At 37.0% G+C, this 17,088-nt stretch overlaps 2 protein-coding genes across 2 annotated transcripts; one reads left to right on the plus strand and one right to left on the minus strand.

Moving 5' to 3' along the window:
* Window positions 1-3,832: 3,832 nt before the first annotated feature.
* On the minus strand, window positions 3,833-12,287 carry LOC129745946 (REST corepressor 1). The gene is made up of 10 exons (XM_055739344.1): window positions 12,189-12,287; window positions 12,062-12,112; window positions 9,657-9,791; window positions 9,372-9,586; window positions 9,141-9,305; window positions 7,285-7,616; window positions 6,702-7,008; window positions 6,383-6,553; window positions 5,263-5,586; window positions 3,833-5,047 (listed from the first exon to the last, which is right to left on the minus strand). The coding sequence occupies exons 3-10, from the start codon at window positions 9,712-9,714 to the stop codon at window positions 4,775-4,777; spliced, it is 1,845 nt and encodes a 614-aa protein (XP_055595319.1). The 5' UTR covers window positions 9,715-9,791; window positions 12,062-12,112; window positions 12,189-12,287; the 3' UTR covers window positions 3,833-4,774.
* Window positions 12,288-15,051: 2,764 nt separating this feature from the next.
* LOC129740995 (uncharacterized) lies at window positions 15,052-16,502 on the plus strand. Its single transcript, XM_055732683.1, has 5 exons — window positions 15,052-15,515; window positions 15,581-15,699; window positions 15,762-15,867; window positions 15,942-16,154; window positions 16,216-16,502. The coding sequence occupies exons 1-5, from the start codon at window positions 15,195-15,197 to the stop codon at window positions 16,288-16,290; spliced, it is 834 nt and encodes a 277-aa protein (XP_055588658.1). The 5' UTR covers window positions 15,052-15,194; the 3' UTR covers window positions 16,291-16,502.
* Window positions 16,503-17,088: the final 586 nt, after the last annotated feature.

A 17,088-nucleotide genomic window follows, 5' to 3' on the forward strand; every position in this document is an offset into this window, starting at 1 on the left:
CGTTTCATGTTGTTGCAAATTTGCAACAATTAATATTTTTGCTAAAGAACCGAAATATGTGAAAATAATATTTTTTCATTATTTTTTCCTCCATGTACTCATCATTGCGCACTATTGAGAATTTTTTTCACATTTTTTCTGAAAATTAGTTTGCTGCATACATTTTTAGGGGTTAAATAATACTACGAAAAATTCTTCAAGCTGAAATCATAAAAATAAATGTTTGGATGAATGAAATTTCAATGTTCACAAACGCGCGATGCAAAACATTCATATTCCAGCACATGGAACAAGATTTACAAGGTGTTTATTTGATTTGCATTTTACCCCAGACACCTAACTGAATTATAAAAATACCTATTTATGCAAAAAAATCACCAGGAAAAAGTTTGTAGGTAGTATTATCAAGCCTGCCATGCGAGAAATTATGTCATCTTAATTTTGTAATCATTAAAAGATAACTTTATTACACAATACATTACATTAACTTTAGCCAGATTCAGGTTCCTATTAGACCTCCATTCGGCCATCCACGAATTCCAAACGTTCGATTCCACCCAGTGACACAGATCTTCCTTCGGTATTCCTACTTCGCATTGGTCTTCGTTGCGTCCAGTGGCTGCTAATTTGTCTGCTTCTGTGTTATTGTTATTTTCGTAATTTTTGTTTAAAACTCGCAGTAATTTTTTTTTATTAGTTTTTTTATGACTTTAAGACCAAGGGACCACCGCTCAGATAGCACGTGGACAATGGAGATGGAATATGGAAATATGAGATTTTAGACTCCCTCTCTCCCTCCGTGGACAAGCGTGGACATTCGGTAAAAAACTTTAAATAAACCTTATTTTGACATCTGGAAAAATACAACACCGAATTTTTGCATTGATAGCTCATTTTGGTAACTACCAGTTTTAACCATTGTCACTGGATTTGGTGAAAAAAAATATCTCCAAATTACGTTGTAATTGTCTAACATTCGAAACTACAAAGAATCAGTTCCGAATCCTACTTTCTGGAGCCACGATAAGATTGAACTCGAGCTCGCTGGCAATTAGGTATGTTCCATCTAAGACTTGCGATACTCATTGATCGACGCCAGCAATTGCATTCTGTCTTCAGAAGCAAGATGAAAGTGACACACCAGAACTCTCTGGAGCCACCATTCGATGACATGATTTCAAAAATGTATGAATTTTAACTGATCAAATCTGTTTAAATTCACGGAAGTCGTTCGTACTGTCTTGTTACCAGTTTTAGGAACAATGAGCCCATTGAGAAAAAAATTGCTAATGAAAATAACTTTATTGAAATAAGAAATTTAGACAAAAGAAAACAAAATTGTTTTAGAAAAAAGTTTTAATTGATTATATAGTATAAGAAATGAGATTTTTAATTGTCTTTAGGTTTTTTTAAATGCCTTCTGTATTTTTGATGCCTTAAAAGTTTGTTTGTATTGTTATACAGCATGGCATTAAGCTGAAAAAAATGGGTGACCATTAGACTGCCCCAAATTTGTATGGGAAATTCAAAACCTGTGAAATGTTATGCGCTGCAGGTTAAAATTGATCCTTGGCCTAGTACAAGATCTCATGCCAAATTTGGGCCAGATTGGATCACGTTTAGGGGTCGCTCAACGAGCCTGAAGTTTGTATGGGATTTTGAGACGTTTTGTTCGGGAGAAACATGAAAAACCAGTTTTTGATCAATAACTTTGGTTCCCGTCGGCCGATTTCTTTCCAAAACGGTTTTTCTTAAAGCCTAAATCATGAAAAATATTTCATCCGAAGACTGCATTTCAATTAGAGTTAAGATAAGAAAGTTATAAGGCTTCAAAAAAGGGTTAACTTTTTTAAGGATGGTATTCAACACTGTTAATGAGTCGAGGCGGTCGAACATATTGACGCCTCATTAACAGTGCTGAATACCACCGTTAAAAAAGTTAGCCCATTTTTGAAGCATTATAACTTTTTTATCTTAACTCTTATCTAAATGCAGTCTTCGGATGAAATATTTTTCATAATTTAGACTTTGAGAAAACCCGTTTTTGAAAGAAATCGGCCGACGGAAACCAAAGTTATTGAGCTTGAGCTTGAGCTTGAGCTTAGATAAACCGTACATTTCAGTAGTTGCTACTCCGTGATTGACAAGAACCATCAAAATTGTACATAGATCCAAATAAATGGGGCTTGGGATTAGCTTACCATTTTCTGTGTACACGTTTCGAAGGTTCCTTATATTATATGGTCAATAACGGCGCCGGCCACGTCCTTACGGTTCATCGGGGAAAGGGAAGGATTGTTAGTTCGACTTCCGTTGCTACTAGAGACCGAATACACCTCTAAATCTCCACGGTCGTCACAGGAAAGGTGGTTTGTTAGTGGGGAAGGTAAATAAGATCTGGATTCCCTTTGGGAAGGGATGTGATCAATGCAAAGTTAAATATTTAATGATCGTCGCGTCGCACACTATTATTTTACATCAAGCATTCAGATACGCAGCTCTTCTACAAGCAAAAACATTAGCGACTAAATAGGGAATAGTTAATCATTTGTTGTAAATCTTTAGAGTGGAAGAATCAAGTTATAAATCGTTAAAAAAGCAAATTTTTTACTAAAAAATTTCTTAAATATCTGACTTTTCAATTTTTCACTATTAATTATTTTAAATTTATGAATTAAAAAATCTGAAGAATGTGAATTAAATTCATTCATGTGGTATAAATTATGTCAAAAGCTATGTGTTCTTACGCATTTTTTTTATTTTAAAGAAAGGTACTTATCTTCAATGCAGATCCAGCGAAGATAAAACAATCCGTTTTTCAAACATTTTGATTTGTTCAAGTTGAAAAATTTATAAGACTGGGAACACTTGGTAGCTCAAACGCTTTAACTTTAGCTAAGTTCTGAACCTTTTTTTTTTGCTTAAGCTTATCAGTGCCATCTTCTGCAATTTTGAGTAAGCTTTTCCCGTGGATTTGGAAGCGTTTGTCGCATCATTGCGTCATCTGAAGACCAACTTTCGGTGAAATAAAATCACTTTTTACACGCATTCAACTGAATATTTTCACTGAACTTCACTTTGAACACTATCACGAACACTTTATTCACTTAATTAACAACAAGAAATAAATTTTAAACCATTTTAATCGGAAACTATTTACTTTAAAATTTATGTGAAAAGAATCGCGTTTGCAAGAAGCCAGTGCTCCCAGAGTCCCATTCCGGCCGACGGAAACCAAAGTTATTGATGAAAAACTGGTTTTTCATGTTTCTTCCGAACAAAATGTCTCAAAATCCCATACAAACTTCAGGCTCGTTGAGCGACCCCTAAACGTGATCCGATCTGGCCCAAATTTGGCATGAGATCTTGTTCTAGGCCAAGGATCAATTTTAGCCTGCAGCGTATAACTTTTTCAAAAGTCGGGTCATTTGGGGCACTCTAGTGACCATCTACGGGGTCGTATGTATAAGAGGATAAAATAACAGATATACTTCGGATTATCATATGAGGGCCACAGAACCAAAGAGGAATAAGTGCAAAAAAAAGCTACTTTCGAGGAAACGCGCTTTGTAGCTTCAGCAAATACATAGTTGTATAGTATTAATTCAAACAAAAAGGATGAAAATGAGAATAAAGAAAACGGTAATGGCATCAGATTTAGTCTAAAATACGGAGAATCGTTTGGCATAAAAGCTCAAAATTGATCATACATATTTATACCTGTTTGACTCCAAGTGGCCCACCCACCTCGAATTAACCACACCAATCTATTCTATGAGTAACTGACCATGGGAAATTTCTTTCGAAAAAATAAAACCCTATTGTGACACAATTCTGAAGATTTAAATCGTCTATGTATTAACTCAAAGATTGCGATATCAAGATTTTTTTGATGGTATTTTTGTTTCTTTTTTTCCAGTTCAAAGAATTTGTGTTTCCAATTTCAAATGACGTGGTCCTACTATACTTTAGTAATAATAATAGTCGTTATTAAATAATCATCTTTCGAAGTGTCAATATAATAATATTTCACCATGCGTGAAAGTAGCGCAAAAACATGTTTCCGTTTTTTTTCTGTAACTTTTGTTTTGTAACCATATTTTGTGTTTTATTGTTTTTCATCATTTGCTGTTTTACTAAATCGATAAAACAACCGTTTTGCGGTATATGGATTTCTGTTTTTCGCTATTGATGTAACCTGCAATTGTTAAGGGCCCTCTGTAAGCTTATATTGTTTGAGAATTTTATTTTCATATGTGTATTTAAGTATAGCCAGCATTTTGAACGACTGAACTTTTCAGGTTTCCTATGTTAGTTCTGTTTATTTTTCTCCGTTTCTCCTAGCTAATTTTTGTTTTGAGTTTCTAACAAAATTCTCTGCATCAATGTACCCTGCTCTCTCTGTCTGGGGTTAAATAATAGTTTGAATTCATGGAAGTGAAAAACAAAATGTATGACAAGAATCTAAAATAATTTAAATATTTTGGTAATGTGATATTGTGATAGTTGTAAAAACTAAGTTGTGAAATGTAAAGGCAGCTTGTAGTGGAAACAATTTTCGACCTTACTTTTTCGGATAAAACGCTAGCATTCGGTGGTCAAAAATTTTCCTATGAATGTTGGAAATAATACGACGTCTATCAACTAAGAGACAAATCGGTGCTCACGAACCAGTGTGTGGTGAATTCATCACTGATTGGTACCGGGAAAAAAATTCTAGTGTTGTTACACAGACGGATACATAAAGCAAAACTTGAATAGTCAGGGAATAAAATTACTTGATGATAATCGTACTGTTGCTGCTGGAATCGGACAGTTTCGCACTTGAGCTGGTCGAGTGTTCGTCAACTTCCATCGGTGTTCCACCGTCCGTTCCGGCAGCACTAGAGGCAGGCATTCCGGTTGCTGAGGTAGCCGTTACCGAACCAGTCGGAAGGGAAGAAGTAGATGCAACACTGGAACCGGTTACAGTGTTGGCTGAACCATCTAAGACATCCCCCAAGTCGGACTTCTTTCCGTTCACTAGCTCATCATCTACCAGTTCAATCTGCAAGCAAGCATTTTATGAGTTCAAGTTAACTGAACTGGTCTCAGAAAATGTTTCAAACTAAAAGTGATAAACTACTAACTAAACTACAAATGATTAACTAACTAACTAAAACAAATAAAAAAAAAGAAAGTACTCAAACTCAACTCTCATTCGTACACATACATACGTGAAACAACTAAGTTGGATGATGGGTTAGATATAGTAAATATTACCTCCATGACATCACTTTCACAGCTGATGTTTTTCTTGGCATTCGACTTCCGGTGTTCTTCTAAGAGTTCTGATTTGTCCCCAATATGGGAACTAGCATCGACACTGTCCAGCTCGCTAACTGATGTAATCGAGTCTTCTCCCTTGCCATTTTTAGAATTACTGTTGGTGATGTTGTTGTTATTGTTGCTCAACTGTTCTTGCAGCAATTTCTGCTCTTCTTCGTACTCTTTCAAAACATTGTCCAGGTTGTACTTACGTCGGTAGTTGACAAAGAACGTGCGTAGTTGGGTTTCGGATTTGGTACCGATAGTATCGGCTATAGCCTGTGGAAATCATTGGTACCATGCTTGTTTACAATTCACCTCATCCCCTAGTAAGGGCCTAAATGAATCTTCAAACACTCCCACCAGTAACACTCGCCATGCGGCACGTAGCCAATCTTTCGGTTTACACTTGGGCTTGGGGATAGATGGTTAATAATATATTTGGTAAAAGGATCGGGCCTTTTAGACTTTATTTTACCTAGTTGAAAGTCTCTTTTTATGTTTGTTGAAAACTTCTTACGAGCAGTTGAAATCATCGTCGAAACTTTTAACTGCCCGCGTTCGAATACAATGGAGTTGTATTTGAACAATGCTGATGTAATATCAAATGAAATGTGAAATTTTCTCTTGTGCATCTATGCTCTATGGATTTATAAGATCATGTGTTATGTTTAATAACTGTATTTACTGATTATGGATAATTTTATTATCCCTGGTGTTCGGCTTTGGTTATATGAATCAGTTTTCAATCTTTCAGCATGAAGTTTGATCAATGTAGAAAAATTTACATGAAAAATGGGACTTTTTCAAACTAAAATCTTTGATAAATTCAAAATGAGCTTTTTCAGTTATAGATAACTGTTTTTCGAAATCATTGTTCGACAAGATAACAAAACAAAACAATTTTTTTAACGAAATTAAAGTTATGTGTTCAGTATTTAATAAAAAAAAACAAGTTAATTCGTCCCCGGAACTGCCGTTTCTCACAGGCAAAACAAAATCAAGAATGGAAAAGAAGACTATCCCAACCGGAGGAGGAGTGTCACTGCATGGTTTGTCGTCTTTTAGCAGTTACCTGAAAATCGCGCCCGTACTTTCGAACACCTTGGACTGCAAGCATAAGCTCCTCATTGTTCCAACGAGTGTTGACTCGCGCCATAAGCGGTTCTGTGGCTCGATCGATAATAGTCGATTGTTGTTCAATCTTGCGCTTCAAGCCACTCACACATTGCTTGTTAAGTTGAATCTGTACCAGGTTCGGAGGGAAATAAATCGAACATGAGCGAAATGGAAACAACCAACCAACCAGAAAGTGGACATCCGACACATGGAAGAAAAGAAGAAATTGATCAATTGGGAATCTTCTAACGAAACATCAATAATCTAAGCCTTACTTGACTCCAGAGCGATACAATTTCCCTATCCATCCCAGCCAGCAAATCATCATTGGGAGCGGAAGCATCCGTCACGGGACTGACATTGATACCGACACCGATGCTGTTGCTCACACCGGTGCCACCGGTGGTTGTCGAAGTATTCTGGGCTGAATTGGCCAACTTTACAATGTCGTCGTGGTTAATGTACATACCCCGCGGAGGTCTTCGCTTGTGACTGTCCCCGGATTTGCCCAAAAGAGACGCGTTGCGAGCACGTTTGTTCATGAAACTCGGACCGGAAGTAGGACGCAATACACCCGTACGTCTAGAAGAAAGATGGGTAGATAATTTCGTTTGGTTTTGCCTTGTGAAGAAACCGAAACTAAAAAGGCCTTGAAAACTAATTTCATAACAGCGATCATCTTGTGGTTTCGTTTTTTTTCGGCAACAAGTGCAATTTTTAACGAAATTGATAAGTTAACTTTGGTTTTTCAATTTTAAAGGAATTGTGAGCTTGAGTATTTGCTAAGTGTGCAAAGTGAAATAACAAAGGAAGGGCGATTTAAAAAAGAGTTGGAAAAAAGAATAACATCTTCAATACCTCCAGTGATGGTAGCAACTGCCGCACAATTTACCCAGCGGTGTTGAGTTCAACTCGCTGCAGGTAACGCCACATCCGGTACAGTTAAGCGATGCCGAGGCCATCGTTCCGCCGTTGGTCAGCGCTCCAGAACTGGTGGCAGCAGCAGTGGCTCCAGATTCACTTTCACTGGGACCACCAATGACATCGCCAGTTTCGTTCTGGCCTATTCCATTCGTATTGACTTGTTGGGCTAGGTTCGCCCCATTATTGGTAGCGGTAGAATGTGTCGATGGATTAGCATTGCCTTGATTTGTAGCTATCGGATTTGGGCCACTGGCACTTGTGGATGGCTGGATTTGTTTGACGATGTTGTGCAATGGGAGAGAAGAAAAAGAAACGGGTACTGTCAAGGAGGTGTGCATTAAAGTAGCGGACGTTCATCTTCACACGAATTATTGAAAACGATGCCTATCCTATTCGAATCGACCGATTGAGAATGGCGGAGATACAACCTTCCTATGCTAAACGACAAATTACTTCATGTTCCATTTGCAACCCTCCAATCCCAGTATTCAATGGTCACCATAAGAATCTTTAAAGCTACAGAAGCTGTGTTAACCAAAAAAAAAAAGCTGAATGTTACTTCGATATGAATGTGTGAGTAAATTAAACAACAAATTTCTTCAACGTTTAATGGCAAAACAACTGTCTCTACAGGTTTCTCAAATTCTTCATTCTAAAGTGACCTTCGAAATGCCCCCCCCCCCCCCCTCCCCCCCTTAACGTATGGTTAAATTATTTCGAGTAAGTTCTCATGGGACGCTACTGTTGCGATCGTAAATACAGTACACTATAAAACCTAAAATACATTAAGGTTGGTGCTGATACGGTAAGTTGCTATTAAAAACCAAATAGAACCACCCGATAAGACAAACGAAAGTTTTCTTTGCATTATCTGACTATATTGTCGAGTGATTTATTAAACTAAGCAGTTAAAAATAAAATAAATAAAAAAACCAATTTGTAAAATATTTCAACTAGAGATTGATACAATTTTAGGTGTAAAAAACATAATACTGTTGAAGGGAATTCCATTTCATGAGTACCTACTACTTTTCCCTTAGGCAAAATAAGACTGTACCAAACAAAAACTATATCTCCCAGTTTCTACAGACACAAAATCTGAAGTTCCATTTAAATCGACAAAATATTTGAAATGTAGTTGTCAAAACATATTAAATTTATCCCGTTAAAAATTGAACTAATGGCTGTTTAAAATTTACTAGGTACTTCCACCGGAATTTTTTTCACCAATGAACCATTAGTTCGCTAGCTAGTTTTATCGGACAGGTCTCTTAACACTTCAGTTAAGAAGTTTTAAAAATATATCAAAGGAAAACTGAGCTGAAAACTTTTGTAGATTGAAAATATAATAAGCGATAAGTATTTTAATCCTTAACAAAAAAAAAAACGAAAGTGCAGATGATGGCAGAAACCGTCACATAACGTCGGCATAGTAGAAACACACATTTCACCACCAGCTATCGCATTTCGGATCATTGGATAAAGAGATTTATGTTTCGTTTTGTCATCACTTTGTTGAAAAAGAATTATTACAACAGCTCGTATTAATTCGCAAACACACTTTTCTCGTACACACGTACAATAATGTTCGTAATAATAGGCAATGGTAATGGGTGATGATGATATCAGTGATACAAGTAAAGAAGAGGAACACTTAACTTTCCTAGTTAAAAAAAAATGGGTTACAGCTCCTATCACTACCGTATTCGATGACCTATCCTGATCCTCCTATTGATTAGTTTGCCGCTATCTGTCTCGTGGTGTTAGTCTAGCACTATGATCGAACTCACCTTCTCGTCGTTGTCCGAGTCCTCGTTGCTACCGTGATCGCTACCATTCTCGGAGCTGTCGTTCTTTTTCATCTTTTCCTGCCTATCCATTACGCTGGTTCGGCTGCGGGTTTTCTTCCAAGAGTAGTAGAACTTAACCAGACTGGCAATCGATTTGTCCGGTAGCTGTAAGAAAGGTATGTGAGTATCTCGATCACAAGCATGAAGAACGGACAAATCGATCAAACTTACCATCTGTCGGATTCGGTGAAAACTTTTACCATGGAACTGAAATGCTTGCTCGAAAAGCACTTTGTCCTCAACGGTCCACTCGTCCGGGAAAGGGGTGAAATTGGCCAAATCCAACACGGCTCGTTCTAAATCATGTTTATGCCAAAACAACATACCAAGCGCCTGCTCACCGTTGTATCCGTACTTTTCTTTGGCTACTGCTATGTACTCTTCCACTGTAGGAGCGAGAAAAAAAAATACAATATAAAACCAGATCAATTCCAGGGCACGCATATGCCTCCTTACATTTGGCATCCGGAATTTCCTTAGTCGGTGACCAGACGAGCAGAGCCCGATCTCCCATTTGTTCTGGTTTACGTTCCGGTGCAGGGATGATTTCTGGACATACTGCTTGGTAGTCACGCCCTACTCGAATTTTTTCTGCAATTCGAAAAATAATTAGTTATGCTTAAAGATATCGGATTCAATTTGAAAATATTCCTATGAAAGGTTTCAAGTCAGTATAATGTAGCCTAGTATACTTCGTGCCTAGTTGTTATAATCATAAAGCTTCTTTTCTCCAAGACACTGAATAACAAGATGCCAAAATGATTATCTGTATTCAATCTTTATTTCAATGCCCTACCTTATTCTTTATAACCGGAAACATCGTTTGCAGTTTTTAAGATGAAATTATAGAGCACTTTACAAACTAAGTTAGTTTTTCTAAAACCAGTTGTTTATCAAAATCAGATCCAAAGCAATTGAATTCTATCAACGCACAAAATGTAACATAAAAAATAGTTATTATCTTACGTTAATGAATAAAACATGTTTAATAAGAATGAAAATATTAATAAAATTTATACACGCAGAAAAAAAAAGTTGCGGTTGGCAAAAAATTATCGCCTATTACATGTTTGATTAGTTTTTGATCCATCGTACTTAATTCATCGATCCAACATATTCCAAAGTTATTCATACTCAAGCTAGAGCTTATATCAATCATAGGGACCAAATACGATCTCATTTTTTTCACATGCCACATGTGCCACACCTAGAATCATAACTCATCAAATGATCTAAATTTGATAATGGAATAATGTTCAAATAATTTGACTCAGAGTAACAAAATTTATACAGGTTGGTTCAATGGTTTCCAAGATCCGGGCTCAAATTTCTTCACGATCCTTAATGTGTTAACACATTTTTTTCGAATATGGATTCATTAGTAACTTTAAAGTTTTGAGTGATACCTAAGTGTAGCACACTTGCAGCGAGCGAAAATACGAGATACCATCATGTCACCATATACCGCCCAGGCACCATTTATCACCCAAAATCACATTTGAACGTGAAATTTAGAAATAATAGTGCTTTTCTTACAAAAAAACGTATTGAATTCTCTTCTCCTATCACTTCTCTACCATTTCACTCCAAAACATCACTGAAGCGAGCTAAAACACTCGAAATAACTGTTTGTTTTGTTTCTGTTTTGGGCCGAAATGTCAAAATTCACGCAGTGTTAGTTTGTTTTGCAAAACGGTGCTCCATCAACATTACGGTTTTTTTTAGTTTTTAACGGCGAATTTTCTATTTCGAAAGGTCAAAACGGATAAAATCAGGTATGTAAATGATATTTGTTGAAGAAAAAATGTAATTAACAACGGTTGGAATGTTTTTTTTGACCAAAAAGTATTGGGCGGTAAATGGTATGCAAATAAATACCGAATGCCCTAATGGGCGGAAACAGTCATTAAATTTAGTTTGCACTTGTTTTTCAGGATGCCCCCCCAAGAAAAAGTTTTTGTATAGTTGTGAAAATATGCAACAAGCTATTGATGCAGCCAGACGCGGTGTTTTCTCTTCGGAAAGCAGCTTTGGAATTTAAAGTGCCCGTACGAGACATTGAGGGATAGATTTAAGGGAAAACATCCTCCAGGAGTGAAACCTGGCCGGGGCTACAGTGTTGTCAACAGAAGAACGAAGAAAAAATCGTTAAATGGGTGGACTCTGTAGCTCGTGCTGGGTTTTCCGGTAACCGTAAATCAACTACGAGTCAGTGTATCCCCAATACATCAAACTTGCTAAAATCCCGACACCCGTTCAAAAATAATATCCCCCGGAAGAAAATGGATGATACTGTTCAAAAAAAGGCATCCCGGAATAACAGCACGAAAGCCTAGTCTCTTGGCAAAGTATAGAGCTTCTCTAACCGAGAACCAAATAAGAAATTGGTTCAGAGAAAATAACCAATTTTCTTTCAATTTTTCTGAATGTTCGCGATTTATTCAAAACCGTTCAGTTTTTTGCCTCCCCCTTCGATTCATTGAAAAGTAGACCAATTTTAAAGGCACCTCAAACAGAAACAACATTAAAAAGTTTTGAACTTTTTTTTTTAAGAAGCTTTAAAGTTGAACCATTCCTTAACTGGGCGGTAGATGGTGACATGATGGTATCTTATAGTATTTTTGCTCGAAATGTGTTGAAATAGAAATTAATTCGATTTCGAAGATTAATCAATTTTTGAAAAATTAAATAAATATGACAAATAAAATGAGAACATTATCTGGCACACATTGTGAAACTCCTTGATGAGCATCCCCCTTTGCACCAGTGAGTGCTCAATAATACTTAACCATCGATTATTGATTGCAAACGTTACGAAATCATCTCAACGGGACTAAATTAATAATTCGAAAATTTCTTACCTTCGTATTCACTTTTCTTGGTTCCCTTTGACGTGGTTCCATTTTTGCGAGCTGTTGAAATTATAATGATAGAGGGAAAAAAAAAATCTCAAATCTCGATAGGAATATTAACTAATAGAAAACTTACAGCTTTCGTCATCCGAGGCTAGATTCTGTGGTAGCACCGGTTCCGATCGAAACTGCTGCTGGGCGAAGCTGATGCCGCCGAGTGGCCGTTTGGACTTGGGTCCCCCGCGATCGCCCGCCCGTTCCGGACATTTTCGACTGTTCGCGTCGGCGCAGAACCATTTTTTGCCTTTTTGGTCTCCACGATGAAGCGGGCGATCCTTTCGTGAGTGTGAGCTTTCACGAATGGAAGCTCCTCCCACGAATCAAGAAATTTTAGTTAAGAGGTATCGGGTTTGTTCTTTACCTCCGACACCGCGATCCGGAAGGTCACTTGAACGTCAGTACAAACACACACGCTAAATTTCTCGTCACTGTTGTATGAATCACCGGAAATAAGGTATGGAAAAACACTCCAGGATACGGGATTCCGATATGAACGACCAGAGCAGAACAAACTGTGTGCGGACGATGGATGAGTATGATACAAACAGCGACGGAGTCCACTGTCTTCTAGCTATCACTTTTCCAGCAACCGTACCTGGGAAGATGGAGTGTACACTGCCTGAATATGCATGGAATCAATACATTCTCATAAATTATTTTTAACGAATTCGTAAGCACGGTTTAAAAGATTAATATCATAATCTCAAAAACTGTTCTAGGTTTTTTCTGTATTCAAAAATCGATTATCATAAAAAAAATGAATTTTGTGCATTTCATTCAGCAAGAGAGTGAAATAATAAACAGTGTGGCCAAAACACTACGAACATAAACGGAAATATACTTTAAAAAAATCCGGTTATTAACTCGACCTTTGGAAGTTTAGCTGATATAAGTTTGCCGTAATTGAGGAGATTTTTAAAAATGGAAAAAGTTACATTTCCTCATTCGATGTAAATGCAAGCTTTAGAGCAGGCATGTCAAACTCGTTTAAGTGTGCGGGCCGCATTAAAAATCTTTCATTTCCAAAAATAATATTATTTCCTCTCGTAGCAAAAAAAATATTTTAAAAATTTTATGGCAGGAAAGCCAATAGTACTTCTGTTTAGTAGGGAATTTTGTGATAATTTAAGACGGAGCTACACGGGCCGCACTGACCAAGGCCGCGGGCGCCGCAGCTTGACATGCCTGCTTTAGAGCTACTAAAAGCGTTAATCTATTAATTTGAGTTGTTCGTTAGATTCAGATTTACCTTATACTATACACAAATAAGTCTACATAGCGTTTTTGTTTATAACCACTGTCCCAGTGGCAAACTTTTTCTTCCTCTGGTTCGAGCCAGTCTAAAGTAGACAACCCCAAAGGAAAAAAAAAAACTTTTTCTTCAAGAACCTATTCGGATTTTTTAATGGTTACTTAGCGAACAATCTTCAGAAAATTCTGGTAAAGCAAAGTCAATGTTTAGCTATTATCGAGAAAAGTTTTGGAGGTGCTGGATTTTTTATATATTTTTTCGAATTCGAGCATTTTTAAATCAATCAAGTGTTCAAAAAAAATTATAAAAATTTCGAGTTTTGCACCAGATGTACGTTGAAATATGAATAATCGTTAAGTATATTTACATCTGGTGCAAAACTCGAATTTTTCATAATTTTTTAATCTAATTATGTGTAGGCAATTAAAAGACCTTGGGTCAACTGAAATTTCAGCAACACTGCCAAAATCTACGGGTGCAAAACGGAGTGCTCAAAATGGTGTCTCCTTGCTAAGTACTTTTGGTGTACACCAGCATTTCTCGAGCAACCGTACAAAATTAAAAGTTGTAATTCATTGGTACTTGCAAATGATTTTCTTACATATAGGTACCTAATTACCTGTTTTTTCAGCTTGGTAATCGATTTCTGGATGGTTCACTTATAAACGAAACTATGTAACTGATATCAGAACAAGGAAAACGATTTATTGGACGGATTAACAACTAAAGCTCTGCTACCGATCGAAGTGCGAGCTCAAACCTTTCCTTTCTTACCGTGCGGCACAGACGAAGTAGAACGAAAAGCACGCTACGAACGAATGCTCGAGAGAGAAGCAAACTGCCAAAACAACATTTTGGTCCTGCGTTTAAAGGTGTGTGCGTGTGTTTTTTTCTGTTAAGGGGTGCGACGTAGCTTCGCACAAAAAAATAATTTTGTAATCGGTACACGGTTAACACAAATCCATTAATTTGGTTGTAAATGGGTAAAATAACTTTGTTTAAAAATTCAAGTTTTGGGAACAACGAGTAACGACTGAAAATTTATGAGGTTATTTGCGATTTGTGTTGTTGTGACTGTGAGGCGAACTTTGTTGCTTGTTGTTGTTGGAAAGCTGAGACAGTCACACTGTTTGCCAAATAAAATGAGAAAAATTGAGACCGTCTCTAGACGAACTGTCTCCTAGTGTGCACTAGCCTTAAAAGCATCTGTATTCGTGGTCTATTCTTGGGTCTAATTTATACAAGAATTGAACCAAAAATATAGATCCGATCCAATGAAAAAACTGGCAACCGCACTCGTGTTCCATTAACTGTCAAACGGTTTAGAACTGCGTCAAATTGGATCCAAATCTCATCAGTTTTGCATCAATCCTTATACCAGCTCTAAAAAATGTTGAGTTGAAACTGGTATAATAGATCACCACTGCGGTTGCTCGGGTCGGAATTTGGGTCTAAACCGGCTGTTTGGATCACGGATACAGGTGCTCTAAGGACTACACAATTTAATTTGTCCAATGAATTTTATATTTATTTCACATGTTTATCTAAAATGAAAAAGGACCCAGCTTCTAGCACAGAAAACCTTTTAGCAACAAATATTTCACATTAGTTTTGTTAAATAAATAATTTTTCACCCACCTGTAATACATCAATCGTTCAACCCCTCGTCAGAATTATTTTTCTTATCGCAAACAAAACAAAAATAAATCAAAACGTCTTAAATCTGATTTTGTCTTTAAATCAACCAACTTTCAACCAGAGATAAAGAAAAACAATTTTCACCATTCTTTTCTCTCGTGATTTCAGTTTTGTTCAACAACGTAATGCTCGATGATGACTAATGGTAAGGCAATGATGCAGCTGGCCGTGGCTGTGGCTTTCACAATTTTTCTGCTGGCGCAGAACGGACATCTGGTTGCTGCTGATACGAACCTCCAAAGCCAGGGAGAATGTCGGAAGTTGGACACATGCCGTTGTGAATATCCTGATGGCCGAGGAATCGATCTTAATCACATCGTAGAAAAGATTGAGTCTTATATGTTTACAATCGATCCAGCCAACCAAGACGAATACTTTTTCCATCCTTGCTCCGATATTCGGTTTCTTCCGCCAGACAGCGGGACCAACGATTGTGGCGCTTATGGTTATGCTGTAAGCATTTTAATATAAATTTATAATTCTATGATTTTATAGGAATTTTGATTTATTTTTTTCAGGTTTGTCGAAAGCGAACCACGAATGCTACAAGTACATACCAAAGACTTGGAACGACTAAGGACAGCACTTTCCGTTCTTCAGAAGATGGAAAGCTTTATCTAGTCTACAAGATCGATAGGTAAGCCCATTGATGTTTCATCTGTTGTTTCATTTGAAAAATAAGTTTATTCTCATTTGCAGCCTTACCATAACTTTTCAACTATTCTGTACGGAAGGTACAGATAAGTCTTTCATTTTCTTCGAGAGCTTTGAAAGCAAAAGCACAGATCAAGCTAACAATGAAACGGTAATCAACTTAATCCAGGCTGAGAGTTTCCATTAATCTTTAAAAATGCTTGTTCATTTCTTTTTTTTTTTCAGAATATACTTCTCTTTTCACCCCACGCTTGTCTGATAAGAATCGAAGAAATCTCATCTTCAAGCGTGGGTAGTGTGCTGTTGATTCTGTTCCTCATCGGCACATTTACCTACTTTACGATCGGATCGATCGTACGGTTCATGTATCTCGGGGCCCGTGGCATCGAAGTGGTTCCCAACCTAGAGTTTTGGAAAGATTTACCCAGTCTGGTTAGAGTGAGTATTTTCTTTAAAATATTTAATCGTTCTTTGCCCAACACCATCTCTTCGCATCCAGGAAGGGGTCCGATTCGTACAGAACGGATGTCGCGTGGAGCACACACCGAATTCCGATTCGTATGATGCCATCTAAAATGGATGCACCTTTTGATATTTTGCTGTTGTGAGAAAGCCACAGGGAAAGATTCTCGCAGTACCAACATTGGCAGGACATATTTGTTTACCAAAAACAATGAACCTTCGTAAATTGAAAAGTTGTTGGATCGGAATCTTTTTTCTACCTACGACGATACCATTTGACTGATGAGTGTACATAAAATATATGCGTGTTTTTTTTTCTTCGAACGTTATTTCTTTTTTTTATTCAACATGATGACCTCAATGCCCGAAGTACCTACCAATGTTGTGGCTTAAGGGTAGAATTGACTTCTAAAATATAATTTTGAATTCAGGAACAGAAATACAAATTGGGGGTAGGTTCTAACTTTTATTTCAGGGAACCTTCCATAAAGTTAAAAATGAGATGTTATGACTGGGATAATGAAGAAAACTATACATACAGTACCGTTCATAATTGTATAGAAATTGGAAGCAAGCGCACTGTCACTTCGACTTTGAACTTCCATAACTTTTTGCTCTGATGATATTTTTTGATCAAATTGTTTGCGTTAGATAGATCAACTATCACACTATTATAACACAAAACTTGAGCTTTCTGGAGTTTGTGTGGCCTGAGAAACAGTAATTCTACGAAAATCGGACTTTTTGGACTTTTCTCATTCAAACTGCAATATCTCTGAAACTACGCTACATTTTTTATTGAAATTTTGCAGAAAGATTGTTGAAATATAAAGCTAGCACGTCTGAAGTTTTCGAAAAGTTTTATCGATGAGATCAAAAGTTACGCGAGGTGCAATATTTCAGGCATGAA

The sequence above is a fragment of the Uranotaenia lowii genome, chromosome 2 (assembly GCF_029784155.1).
Source record: "Uranotaenia lowii strain MFRU-FL chromosome 2, ASM2978415v1, whole genome shotgun sequence".
In the NCBI taxonomy this organism is placed as follows: Eukaryota; Metazoa; Arthropoda; class Insecta; order Diptera; family Culicidae; genus Uranotaenia; species Uranotaenia lowii.